Source organism: Tachysurus fulvidraco, chromosome 8 (genome assembly GCF_022655615.1).
Source record: "Tachysurus fulvidraco isolate hzauxx_2018 chromosome 8, HZAU_PFXX_2.0, whole genome shotgun sequence".
Lineage (NCBI taxonomy): Eukaryota > Metazoa > Chordata > Actinopteri > Siluriformes > Bagridae > Tachysurus > Tachysurus fulvidraco.
The window spans coordinates 3,250,500-3,264,703 of NC_062525.1; the positions used below are offsets into that span (position 1 = coordinate 3,250,500).

A 14,204-nucleotide genomic window follows, 5' to 3' on the forward strand; every position below is an offset into this window, starting at 1 on the left:
ACCGATCACAGAAAAGATACGCTAGCTAAAGCACGAGCAGCTACCAAATATGTCAGAGTCCTGACGAGATGTTATGATGATGCTCGATCTTTCTCACCTTCAGCATCTCAGGCGTCTCCTCTCCCTCCTGGATGCTAGAGATTTGAGCTTTCCCGTGTCTCTCTGTGTCTCTGATGACAGCAGCGATCTCTCGCACCTTCTGCTTCTCAAACATGTTGGCCTGAGAGCCGACCCATGACACGATCGTCTGGAGACGGACACACACACACACAGAACGGATATTAATGGATATGACACAGGATTTATGAATGTAAAACACTGCCTATCCAGACTATCCACACACACACACACACACACACACACACACACACACACACACACACACACACACACACACACTCACACTCACACACACACACACACACACACACACACACACACACACACACACACACACACACACACACACACACACCTCTCCCAGGTCGAGGATGAAGCAGTCTCCTTTATTAAAGCTGGACCAGTTCAGCTCCACCTCCTTCGCCCTGATGTTCTTCTTCCCCTTAATTTGATACAACCTCTGAACCGGACCAGAGCCGGACTGCTGTTTTCTAAAACCCGACTCTATTCCTCCTTCCTGATAGAGAGAGAGAGAGAGAGAGAGAGAGAGAGAGAGAGAGAGAGAGAGAGAGAGAGAGAGAGAGAGAGAGAGAAAGAGAGAGAACAGAGAGAGAGAGAGCGATCACAACAAAAACACAGATATAAATTAACAATCAGAAAGTGAGAAACATCCACAGACACACACATACACACACACACATACACACACATACAGTACACACACACACACACACACACACACACACACACATACTGCACACACACACACACATACACCCACATACACACATACACCCACATACACACGTACACCCACATACACACGTACACCCACATACACATACACCCACATACACACTCATACTCACACACACATACTGTACACACACACTCACACTCACACATACACATACAGTACATACAGATATACACACACACTTACAACTTTGTTGATCATGGAGTAAATTTAAAATAATTAAGATTTAGTAAAATTGGACCTGTACTCACAAGTCAATGGCATAAATATTAGCACCCTTATTATAAAAACATGCCGTATTTGGGTCATACAGGGAAATAATCCAGTTTATGGTGAATTATTGGCATCCCACTCAAATAATCCTCTTTATTTATTTTAATGCAAGTTTGAGTCACGTGTAGATCTCTGAAGGACGCTTCTTTATTCAAAACATTTTACACAAGTGTAATGCTCCTATTTGAGCAACAACTCCAGCACATGAACATTCTCTGTGCTGCTTTTTCACCTCGGACAGTAAACTCGACACTTGGTTAAACATGTTAACTGACTGTAACGGCAGATGACTCATCACAGTAAGTGCAGTTTCACCATCACACACAAACACTTATTGTACCACAGAATCCAGCACTTAAGACACGTGTTCCTCGAAAGGCTGAAAATCTCACACTCAGGACCTACGATACTGAGAAATCCTCACGAAAAACGTGTGTAGGTTTCGTTTTATGGATGATTTACATTTACTCGTGTCACCGCTTATGACACCTGCATATATACGCTAACTGTCCACTTTAATAGGAACACCACTACACTGCATACAACCATGCAGACAGAGGTGAAGAGCTTCAGTTACTGTTTACATCAAACATGAAAAAAGCTATTATGTGAGAAACTCTCCAAAAATCTAGTCGTGGCTGGTCACAGATGACACTTTTTCCCCTCCATGCTGTCTGACGTGAACATTACCCGAAGCTCTTGACTTGTATCTGTAAGAGTTTATACAACATGCTGCTGTACTGCTGCCACCTGATTGGCTGATTCCGTAACTCCATAAATAATCAGCAATCATGACCAATGAATCCTTTCATTAAATCTTATAGTCCTTAGTATTTTACAGATTGTTAGAAGAGAGATTGTTTATAATATTATATATTACCAGATATATATATATATATATATCAGATACTCACCTTATAACTAATTCCCCTAGGAAAGAGGCTCATGAACTCGGGCGATTCGTAGCCCTGCACTTGTCTGTGCTGGACAGGATCTCCACCCAGGAAGTTATCCAGCTGGGTGGCCAAGACGGCACAAGCCACCTGCTCATCACGTGTCGACTTCTCACCTGAGAGAGATGACAGGGGAGATGGGGAGAGGGGGGAGGGAGAGAGAGAGAGAGAGAGAGAGAGAGAGAGAGAGAGAGAGAGAGAGAGAGAGAGAAGACAGGGGAGATGGGGAGAGATAGAGAGAGATTAAAAGAGAGATGAGGAGAGAAAGAGAAAGGGGGAGAGAAAGGGGGGGGAGAAATGGAGGCAGAAAGAAATAAAGTGGGGTGAGAGAGGGGGTTGAAGATGAGAGAACGAAAGATAGATAAGGAGAGAGCAAAAGAGTGAGGGGAGAGAAAAGTGGGAGTCAAAGAGAGAGAGAGACAAATATGAGAAGAAAATGATAGAGAGAAGGGAGAGAAAAGAGGGAGGCAAAAAAAGGGGGGAAACAGACAGATGAGAACAGAACAAAAAAGACATGGGAGAGAGAGGGAGAGAGAGAGAGAGAGAGAGAGAGAGAGAGAGAGAGAGAGAGAGAGAGAGAGAGAGAGAGAGCGAGAGAGAGAGAAAATGAGGGAGACAGACAGAAAGAGATGGAGGGAGCGAGAGATAGTGGGGAGATAAATGTTACCATAGTTACCACCACTTTAGTTAAGGTTTCTTGAATTTGTACCTCCAAATGTTCTCTCTCGATTATACAAAATAACAAACTAAAAATCCAAGAAGCAAACTGTGTATGTGTGTGTGTGTGTGTGTGTGTGTGTGTGTGTGTGTGTGTGTGTGGGTGTAATTTCCTGTATGGTGAAAAACCGCTGCCAACAGTAGCCAGCTTGCCATGAGAAACCTTGTGACAGACTAATCTCAGGGAGTCGATGCATGTTCTACAGTGTGTATTGAGATCGTTGTGACTTTAATCCTACATACACATCTACTGCTGTGACGCTCGTAACTGTACAGCTCTAAATCCTGTATATATTCATTCATTTAACGTAGGGTGTACAAACTTTTGCACTTGACTGTATTTGCTTAGGATTCAAAGCAAATTACACTGGTTAAATATTTAAAATTGTAGGTTAATATTAAACATTTAACATCAGATAGAAAACGGTTTAAACATGTAATCAGCTAACATTTCTGTGTACTGTATTCAGAGCCATGTACTCCGATACGCTCCGCTTTCTCTGGGACGACGTTCAAAGGGACGATGTTGGAGGGCAGGAACCGGGCACGGGGGCAGATCATGAATCTATGTGTTGACAGCCAGATTAGCAGCGTGACCTAAAGCAGCTGATACGCAGCAAGCCGTCAGGCCGAACACTGCTCGATCACTACTGAAACTTTAATGACTCACACAAACCTCCCACCCTTCCTGATTTCTCCCGGGTTTTCCCTTTATTTCTCCTTCAGCATGATCATACTCCATCTGAGTGGATTATATAATCTTGTATATTCAAATCCTGGCTTCTGATTGGTCAAATCAGCAGCTCTGACCGCAATGCACTCGCGCATACAGTACAACCTTTGTTTATCTTATAGAGATAGGATATTGTTGCCATAGCAACTGTTTAACGCGTATAGTCAAGGAAAAAAAAGTGTACGTGATTATTGATACGGTGACGTTTAAGGAGATATGGAGATGTTTAGTTCACGTTCATGGAAAGCTATGAAAGTTACGCAACACGTTTGATCCAAACATGAACCTTTACGAGGATTTTATGACGTGTTCACGAGGAAGGACGGTGTGATAATATAATGCGTGCATTCAGAAGAAGCATGTCTCTGTTACTGAACTTTAAGACCAAGATGTAGGAAGTAGGAAGTACGAGATGGAGACGTGAGGGAAACCACGTCACACGATCAAACGCCGTGATGTTTTAACGTCTTTTGTAAAAACAAATGCAAGCTAAACCTTGAACGCAGGTGTTTCCTGTAATTTTGAGCGAGAGAAGATATTTGGAAGGGAAATTGTGTCTCGTATGCGATTTTGGTGCTCATTTGAGTAGGTTGGTTTGTTTGAGTTGCTTCAGATCCAGGTGCTACACCTAGCTAACTTCACCTGCAGAGATCAGGTACCTCACAAATTAGTGTCACGTTCCACAACACGATAAATAAACGGATAAATGAAAACCCTGACTCACCTGACTGTAACAAAACAAATCTGAAGCATTTTTTTTTACGGACGGATATTAGCTAATAAAACAAAGATACAACATATAGCTACACAATATAACTCTATATGAGCGTCAAAGACGTGGTGCATTATGGGTGTTCGGTACACCTGAGGCATTGTGGGATATCAGTCAGAAGTATACTGAATTTTCTTCTCTGTGCTTTCATACATGTTTATAAAATAGGAAACTGATGTTTTTTCTACACAATTCCTGCTTTTCAGTATAATTAATAACGGAGTCAAACCTAAGGACGAACACGAGTCGCCTAGGACGAGTTGTGACGTAAGAAAGAAACTGCGATTGTATTTTTTCCTTTCATCTAATGCTTTATACATTTACTACATTTCAAAGGAAAAACCTCCACTTTCTACTCCATACACCACTATATTTCTCCAACTTCAGATATCTGTTAAGTCACACAGTAAAAGTGACAGAAATCTATTAACATTCCCAGTAAACATTGCTAGCATGGCACAAACTAGCTGTGACAAACTGCCTAGCATGACACAAACTAGCTGTGACACAAACTGCCTAGCATGACACAAACTGCCTAGCATGACACAAACTGCCTAGCATGACACAAACTAGCTGTGACAAACTGCCTAGCATGACACAAACTAGCTGTGACACAAACTGCCTAGCATGACACAAACTAGCTGTGACAAACTGCCTAGCATGACACAAACTAGCTGTGACACAAACTGCCTAGCATGACACAAACTAGCTGTGACAAACTGCCTAGCATGACACAAACTAGCTGTGACACAAACTGCCTAGCATGACACAAACTGCCTAGCATGACACAAACTGCCTAGCATGACACAAACTGCCTAGCATGACACAAACTAGCTGACACCAACTGCCTAGCATGACACAAACTGCCTAGCATGACACAAATTAGCTGTCACATAAACAGCCTAGCATGACACAAACTAGCTGTAACATAAACTGCCTAGCATGACACAAACTAGCTGACACCAACTGCCTAGCATGACACAAACTGCCTAGCATGACACAAATTAGCTGTCACATAAACAGCCTAGCATGACACAATCTAGCTGTAACATAAACTGCCTAGCATGACACAAACTGCCTAGCATGACACAATCTAGCTGTAACATAAACTGCCTAGCATGACACAAACTGCCTAGCATGACACAAATTAGCTGTGACATAAACTGCCTAGCATGACACAATCGAGCTGTGACATAAACTGCCTAGCATGACAAACTGCCTAGCATGACACAATCTAGCTGTAACATAAACTGCCTAGCATGACACAAACTGCCTAGCATGACACAATCTAGCTGTAACATAAACTGCCTAGCATGACACAAACTGCCTAGCATGACACAATCTAGCTGTGACATAAACTGCCTAGCATGACACAATCGAGCTGTGACATAAACTGCCTAGCATGACAAACTGCCTAGCATGACACAATCTAGCTGTAACATAAACTGCCTAGCATGACACAAACTGCCTAGCATGACACAATCGAGCTGTGACATAAACTGCCTAGCATGACACAATCGAGCTGTGACATAAACTGCCTAGCATGACAAACTGCCTAGCATGACACAATCTAGCTGTAACATAAACTGCCTAGCATGACACAAACTGCCTAGCATGACACAATCTAGCTGTAACATAAACTGCCTAGCATGACAAACTGCCTAGCATGACACAATCTAGCTGTAACATAAACTGCCTAGCATGACACAATCTAGCTGTGACATAAACTGCCTAGCATGACACAAACTGCCTAGCATGACACAAATTAGCTGTCACATAAACAGCCTAGCATGACACAATCGAGCTGTGACATAAACTGCCTAGCATGACACAAACTGCCTAGCATGACACAATCTAGCTGTGACATAAACTGCCTAGCATGACACAAACTGCCTAGCATGACACAATCTAGCTGTAACATAAACTGCCTAGCATGACACAAACTGCCTAGCATGACACAATCTAGCTGTGACATAAACTGCCTAGCATGACACAAACTAGCATGACAGAAACTGCCTAGCATGACACAAATTAGCTGTCACATAAACTGCCTAGCATGACACAAACTAGCTGCGACAAACTGCCTAGCATGACACAAATTAGCATGACACAAACTGCCTAGCATGACACAGAAGCTACTACACTATAAAGTATCATCTGATACAGGAGTATCAGATGATACTTTACAGGAGTGTTGTGGAAACTAGCTATTAGCATGCAGCTATCTGTGATTAGCATGCTAGGTAATAAAAAGCTGTGAGAGATTGGAAATAGAGCTTGTTAGCTTTAGGTAATGTTTTTAAAGGTTTTCTTGGAAGAATTATTCAGCGAAGAGACTTTTGTGGATCTTTCTTGAACTTTAAAAAGAAATACTTAGTCTTGAACCTGACTGTGCTCCAACTTTTACCAAAGGATTATTTTCATATATATATATATATATATATATATATATATATATATATACACATATATATATACACTGGGCTCAAGTATCACACATAGAGAGTGACAATCCCTCATTTGGGTCTTTTCTCACGCTCTTCCACCACACATCGTATTTCTCACGCAGAAAAACTTTGACTATTCATCATATATTTAATTAACCTCAGCGCCCAAAATGTATCTGTCCGCACCGCTGTCTCTATGGAAACGGGCAGGAAACAGGCGCGTCTCCCCTGGAGTTCTTTGTCGAGCCTGACACTTATCAGCCAATCAAAAAAAGAAGCTACATAATAGCCAATCAGAAAATAGCACTATTGTATCTGGGTAAGATTTAACGCAACAATCAATGAAAAAAAAACATTTTCATTAGAGAGGGTATTTTCGATGGTCGGTTTGAACAAAACGTCAACACGAAACAGCTCGTCTCTGGACGGGACATTGTCCTCAATAATGACCCTAAAAATGTCTAGGCTTGTGCTGAACTGTTTTATATGGAAGGAGTCCAAAAGTGATGTCACGCTTGCCTGTCTTCAAAACTTGAGAGCCCTGTGCATGTGTATGTACATACTGTATGTGTGTGTGTGTGTGTGTGTGTGTGTGTGTGTGTGTGTGTGTGTGTGTGTGTGTGTGTGTAGCCTCAACCAGAGAAATGGAGGACAAGAGAAATATTTGTTTTTGTTTAATTTTTGAAACCCTACAATATTTTGTCTTTATCATGTTTGATGAAAAGGTTCAGACACCGTTCACAAATACCGTGATCACATCGTTAGTACTCGGAACATGACCGAGGGTCAGTTTTGCTGCGTCTTAAACTCACCGATCCACATGTGCAGATCGGCTCCTTCGTCTCCTCTGTTCTGCAGGACCAGGTAAGAGTCTCCGTTATAGAAAGCTCCGACTTCAGACGCAGCCAGTGGCACGGCCTTCAGCTTCTCCACCCGCCAGCAGTGCAGACCCACCTGCCTCACCTCGGGCTTGAACTGATCCGGAGCGGCCTTGAAGGGGAGCATTCTGCAGGAACACGGCAGGAGAAGGACACGGCATGAGAAATATCGCCTTTCTGACTTTATTAATATCGATCATTTCCTGTAACACCGGCTCTGTCGATAACGCAGCTGAAGACGAGCTCGTTCTCGCTAATATCGTTATCGTTTCCATAACAGTTAATAGTTTCTACAAAGATTTTTGGACGGTCCACGACATTAAATGTAAACTTAACAAATTAAAATAAAAGCATGATATAATGACGTATCGTTAATGAACTCTTTTTCCAAGAAGCCAAAAAAAATAGAGCTTCCTCCTGGTGTTCTCGTGTCCATGTTAACGACTGAAAGTCTTCAGTATCAGGTCTCACTTCACAATGGTGTTAATACGAAGCTCGTATGAAAGTAGACACTCAGGACTGATATATTTTTTATTTTTTATTAAAAACGGTTCTTTTTGTTTTTCAAATAAACGTTTGTATCTTCAAACGAAATGTTGGTGTTTGTTCATCTAATAAGCAGCTCAGCATTAAAATTCTTTGTAAAAGAGGTAAAAACACACATCTGTAATGGTCAGCAAATTAAGAGTGCTGTGTGAGACGTGCTGTAAGACCGTAGAAGCAGTAAAGATATTATTTTCTTATATTCTTTTGTTTATACAGTTGATATTATTTCAAATGGCCATATATAAAACAATCATATCTAACATGTTTCACATTGTCTTGTCTTCAGAAAATAGAAATGATCACAGAAGTGATCGCACTGAATCAGGTGAATCGCACTGAATCGAGTGAATCACGGTGAAAACACAAAAGCTCACTGTATCTCTCTCTCTCTCTCTCATGACACAGAGGTAGCAGATGCAGGAAAAATGAAATGACTCTGAAACTGCTATCGATAAGCTACATCTAATTCCTTATGACGAGGAAGGAACAAAGAGCAGACCTGTCATAACCTAAGGTGCGGTTAACGAGACCAGTTCGAGTCAGGACAAGTCCTCATCCATCAAGGGCATGTCCTTATACGACTCTGGAGTGCAGCGTATAACGTAGATTAGGTAATAATGTGGTTTATAGCTGAGAAATACAAATATATAAGATATATAATAAGTATCCTATTATAATAACAAATAAATCCACATATTAACATATGCAAAAAATATCAGCATGCAAATCCAACAAATGTCTTTTGCAGCCACGTAATTAGAGCTAGGCAATATGATCAAATATAAATATTGTTATAAATCAGGTCACAATACACAATTCTAATATACTGCAGGTATATATATAATTTTTTTAATAATTACAAACTGAGAAACTGGAAGGAGCTGAAATTTTTTTTTAATAATAATAATAGTAGTAGTAGTAGTAGTAATAATAATAATAATAATAATAATAATAATAATAATAATAATAATAATAATAATAATAATAATAAATACAATTATATTTTTTAAAACATTTTATCCATTCAGTGCTAAAATATATATAATTCTTTTTTTTAATTGTATAAGTATAAAAAATAAATAAATAAAGGAATTAAAAGATTTCCTCTTAAATAAAGGATTAATGTTTTAAGCAACAAGCATACTTATTCCTCTGAAAACATTTAACATTTAAAATAATATTTTCTATATGCATGTTCTATTTCTACAGAATTTAAAATAATAATAAAAGATACAAAAAATATATATTAGTTAGTTATTTTATAGTTAGGTTCTCATCGACCAACCTGTGTAAAAAATAAATTAAATTAAATAAATAAATAAATATGTTGCAAGACTCCACAACAGGAATAAAAAAAAATGACAAATCAGGCAAAAGTCTAACTAGACGACCACAGAGCACATGACTGAGACTCACATGAGACATCACTCAGACATGATTCACGCTTTTCCATCATCATTCAAAAAAGACCTCAGTGTTCAGACTTACACAGCGATTTGCTTGTTCACTCTCCCTCGATTGTCCATCTTGTTAGCACTGACACTAACACTGACACTGACACTGATGCGCTCTCTGGCCACACATTTATGTTCAGTACAAAATTCTCTCACGTGACTTACTGTTAAATGACTTGGAGGTTTAGGGCAAACGCACAGTAGTGACACTAAAAATACCAATAATCAAACTGTGAAAGTTTCAGTTTTCAGATGATGTTTGTTTCTTTATTATAGACTCAAATATAAGCGTCAGACCTTAACGGGGTCATTACGAGAACATTCGAGCAGGAAAAACAACACTTAACATGCACTTTAATAGGCTTTAATAGGCACATTCGTGCTTATTCTGTTATTTAATCAGCCAATCGTGTGGCAGCAGTGTGGTGTATAACATCATACAGATACAGATCAAACTGTTTAGATCAAACACCAGTTATGGTGGCCTCAGGTTCCTGTTCTTGGCTGAGAGGAGTGAAACCTGATGTGGTTTTTTCTGCTGGTGTCGCTCCTTCGTATCAAGCTTTTTCTGCTCATCACAGCTATAAAGAGCGATTAGGAGTTATTCTAGTCTTCCTGTCAGCTCATCATCATTCTCCTCTGATCTCTCTCATCAACATGGTATTCGCGTCATTCTGTATAAAGTCTAGAGACTGCTGAGTTTAAAAATCCCAGCAGGAGATCAGCAGTACTGTATCTGCCGTTCAGCATCCGGCACTAACAACCAGGTCACGAAGACCAGACTGGTCTTTATTCCGATGTTTGATGTGAACATGAACTGAAGATGCGTGATTATTATACACGGTGCAGCTGGCACGTGATTGGCTGATTGGACCGAGAACCGCAATATAGGAGCAGACGTACAGGTGTTCCTAATAAAGTGGACGGTGAATGTATACTGTGTATAAATATAAATGGAGAAAACCGAATATTTGATTTAACTCTTTTAACTCCAACAACCATGTATGTAACCAATATGGCACATGGTAACATCATATACATTAAAAATGATTTTAAAAAAATAAATAAAAAAAAATCAAACAAACAAACAAACAAATAAATAATATACACCACAACCTCTAGCTCAAATCCATAAAATTATATGTATAATTAAAGCTTTCTGAACATTTATGAACACACAAAGGATTTCTGGAGCAGACGCACAAACCCGGATCAGATATTTTTACTCCAAGTTTGTTAATTAAACAGAAGTTGCTAACAGAATGGGTTTCTGAGTATCAGTTCCTAAACAGATTATAACAGCACGTCTCATTTGTGTCGCCGGGGACAGAAACCAAACAGGAAGGAAGAGAAGAAGGGCGCAGCAGAGAAGAATGTGGTGAGGGCCTACAGATGTACTGTAAGGCGTGGCCACAGAAGGGCTGAAACACAAACGTCTAATCTAAATGGAACAGAACAAGTCCGGGCACTTAACTGCATGATCCCTTCGGCCAGTTCGGGCACGCTTTCTTCTGACTCCGGATCCATCCTGCGCTTGTTCTGTGTGTTTGTATGTGTTTGTGTGTGTGTGTCTGTGTGTTCGTCTGGCCTGGTTAAGCTTGCGTTTATCCGGTAACTGGACCCGGAGGAATAAAACCCGAGGACGCCCCATGGCGAGGAGAGTCGGGTTGCCTGACAGAGCTACGCGCCGACCTGATCGCTCCTGCGCCTACGTCTTCAACTCTTCTATCGTTCTATTCATCCAGCCGTGTTTTCAGGTGTAGGGTTTGAGTGACTGAGCGATTGAGAGATGATTATCCAGAACAAAAGATAGCCGAGTTGACGTTGGAGAAATGAGAAATTAAATATGTCTGTGTCTGTGCAAGTGAAAGGAAAGAAAGATGAGGAGATTGACAGGGGTCAACAGCGCCATGTCTGAGACACCTGAGGCAAGACCTGAACACATGCAGCTAATCAGAGAGGGAAATATGATCGGCATAATAAAACAATAACCGCCCCAGGGGAGGGTGGAGAAGCCTGATACTCTCTCACTGATGCTATGAAAGTTGCAACCCTGCAATAATGATATGACATGAAAAACAAGCATCACAGCATTTTTTTGTCAGATTTACAGATTGTTTTAATGATTTTTTTTGTCTTTAAAAAGAGTGCAGACACACAAATGATCATCTCTGACTTTCTGTAAATGTTTCTAGACAAGTTTTTTGCTTACCTTGTTGTACAGTAGTATCACTGAGGACTTTTTCTCAATCTGAAGAAAAACAGACGAAGAGATTTGTCAGAGGAGGGGAAGCCTTTAAGCATTCAACACTTCCTGTTCAGACTCGGAGTCATACATTAGTGCAGCACACCCACCTAAAACCAAGAGTAGGCTTGGTAAAGAACAGAAAAACTGTGAAGGAAAGAAGGAGAAGGGCGGGTTTTACATAAATCTCTACTGTTTCCATTGCATACACATTTGCTTTGTTGTTGTTTTTGCTGTAATCGTGAATTAAAGGATTTCATGCATTAGTTTGGCATGTTATGGGAAAATGTGAGGAATGAAAAAATGCAGGAAGTTGCATAAATGTCTGTTTCAGATGTCTGTCCATTTCTACTGTGAATGTCACGTCTGTGTGTCTCATATCAGGACATTAACACACACCACAGTCAGACATGATGTTCACTCCCCTGACTGAAGCTTCACATACAGCTCACAGGTTTTAGTCACATAATGACAAGAGGAAATGGGGAAAAGTGTGTGAAAGTGCATTCCAACATCAGTTGTGGACCTGTGGAGTCCTACATAGGTTCAAACATCTGTAAATGAATCATGTAGGAGAACATTCGTCTGAAAAATAAGTGAATCATGTGAAAGGGAATCACCTATGAACATGAATGAACCGTGTTGAAGTGAATGAATCATATGAAAGAACCATATGTGAGAATGAATGAATCGTTTGAAAGAACCATATGTGAGAATTAATGAATCGTTTGAAAGAACCACATGTGAAAATGAATGAATCAGTTTGAAAGAATCTCGTGAGACTCAATGAATCATCTGAAAGAATCACGTGAGAATGAATACATCAAATAAATAAGGAAAAAGATACTTAATATTAGTTCAATCCTCATAAACCAGATTTTTTACCTCAGTTCTGACCCAAGAATAACACTAGAACGTTGACACTGATTACCTGGCTCAGGTCTGACATTAAATTGTGCATGATATTAAAGATATCCAGATAAACAAACAAACCTCAGTGTAGCGAGTCATTTGTGTCGTCAACGTCGTTTTGAACGAATCGACTCATTGATTCAGCTCAGGAACCCGATTCACTAATCTGAAAAGACTCGTTTTTTTTTTTTCTTTCTTTCTTTCTTAGACCGTAGACAAGTCAGGTAGTTCATATAATTAAGCTCTTGCTTAAAATATTTAGATAATAATCTTAATAATCTTCTTTAGATTCGTTAGATTAGATCAGTACTTTTCGATCAGATCAGCACCTTTGCTCGATAAATAAAAATAAATAAATAAAAATAATTCTAAAATGTGGAACAAAATTACACGTTAAATTCAAAATAGCACAAATTGCTTTCTGATAAAATGATCCTAAGTCATCAGAGACTCATATTTGTGCTTTTGGCTGCAAGAGACACCCTTTCATCTGATCAGTAGTCCAACACCTTAACCACTGATCCACAATTCCATCACCAGATCAACACCAGCATCCATCAGTGAGATCACCAAGAATACATTCTGTCCCTTTCTGGTGTTCGACGTGAAATTTAAAGCTCTTGAAGTGATTTTTTTTTGTATTTCCTCTCTGGATCTCTCTCACTCACTCACTCATTTTCTACCGCTTTATCCGAACTACCTCAGGTCACGGGGAGCCTGTGCCTATCTCAGGCGTCATCGGGCATCAAGGCAGGATACACCCTGCAACCCATCACAGGGCGCACACACACACACACACACACTCATTCACTCACACACTACGGACAATTTTCCAGAGATGCCAATCAACCTACCATGCATGTCTTTGGACCGAGGGAGGAAACCGGAGTACCCGGAGGGAACCCCCGAGGCACGGGGAGAACATGCAAACTCCACACACACAAGGCGGAGGCAGGAATCGAACCCCGACCCTGGAGGTGTGAGGCGAACGTGCTACCCACTATAGAGCACATTACCCTCTCTGGATCAACACATGAATAAACATGTGTTCCTAATAAAGTGCATGTTGTCTCTACATATTAAACCTGTCAGATATTGTTTTTTTTAATCATCTCACATTATGGATGGATCTTCTTTTAGTATCTGGATATTTACAAACCATCTTTAAATCTTTCATCAAATTATTTCAGGTTTCAAAACAATTAAAAATTAACATTTAAATGGCTCAAGTCAGATGTTTAAGATATATGACCAAGGTGTATTTCTAGTATGATGTATTTCATGTTGATTTGTATCCAGTATAAACAAATGCCAGTGTGTTGATGCAACATGGAATCACCAGGCAGTCTGTATAAAGTTTATGCATCATAATACGTAATATTTCTTATCTCTCTTCT

The 14,204-nt window shown here is 40.0% G+C and overlaps 1 protein-coding gene across 1 annotated transcript in view; it reads right to left on the bottom strand.

Annotated features, from left to right (window-relative positions):
- The window catches only part of capgb (capping protein (actin filament), gelsolin-like b), a 17,465-nt gene extending 4,513 nt beyond the window's left edge, over positions 1–12,952 (bottom strand). Inside the window, exons 1-6 of the mRNA XM_027165324.2 lie at positions 12,889–12,952; positions 11,863–11,901; positions 7,585–7,778; positions 2,065–2,219; positions 476–637; positions 98–247 (exon numbers count right to left, since the gene is read on the bottom strand). Coding sequence (XP_027021125.1) covers positions 98–247; positions 476–637; positions 2,065–2,219; positions 7,585–7,777 — 660 coding nt within the window. The 5' untranslated portion in view covers position 7,778; positions 11,863–11,901; positions 12,889–12,952. The remainder of the gene's footprint in view (positions 1–97; positions 248–475; positions 638–2,064; positions 2,220–7,584; positions 7,779–11,862; positions 11,902–12,888) is intronic.
- Positions 12,953–14,204: the final 1,252 nt, after the last annotated feature.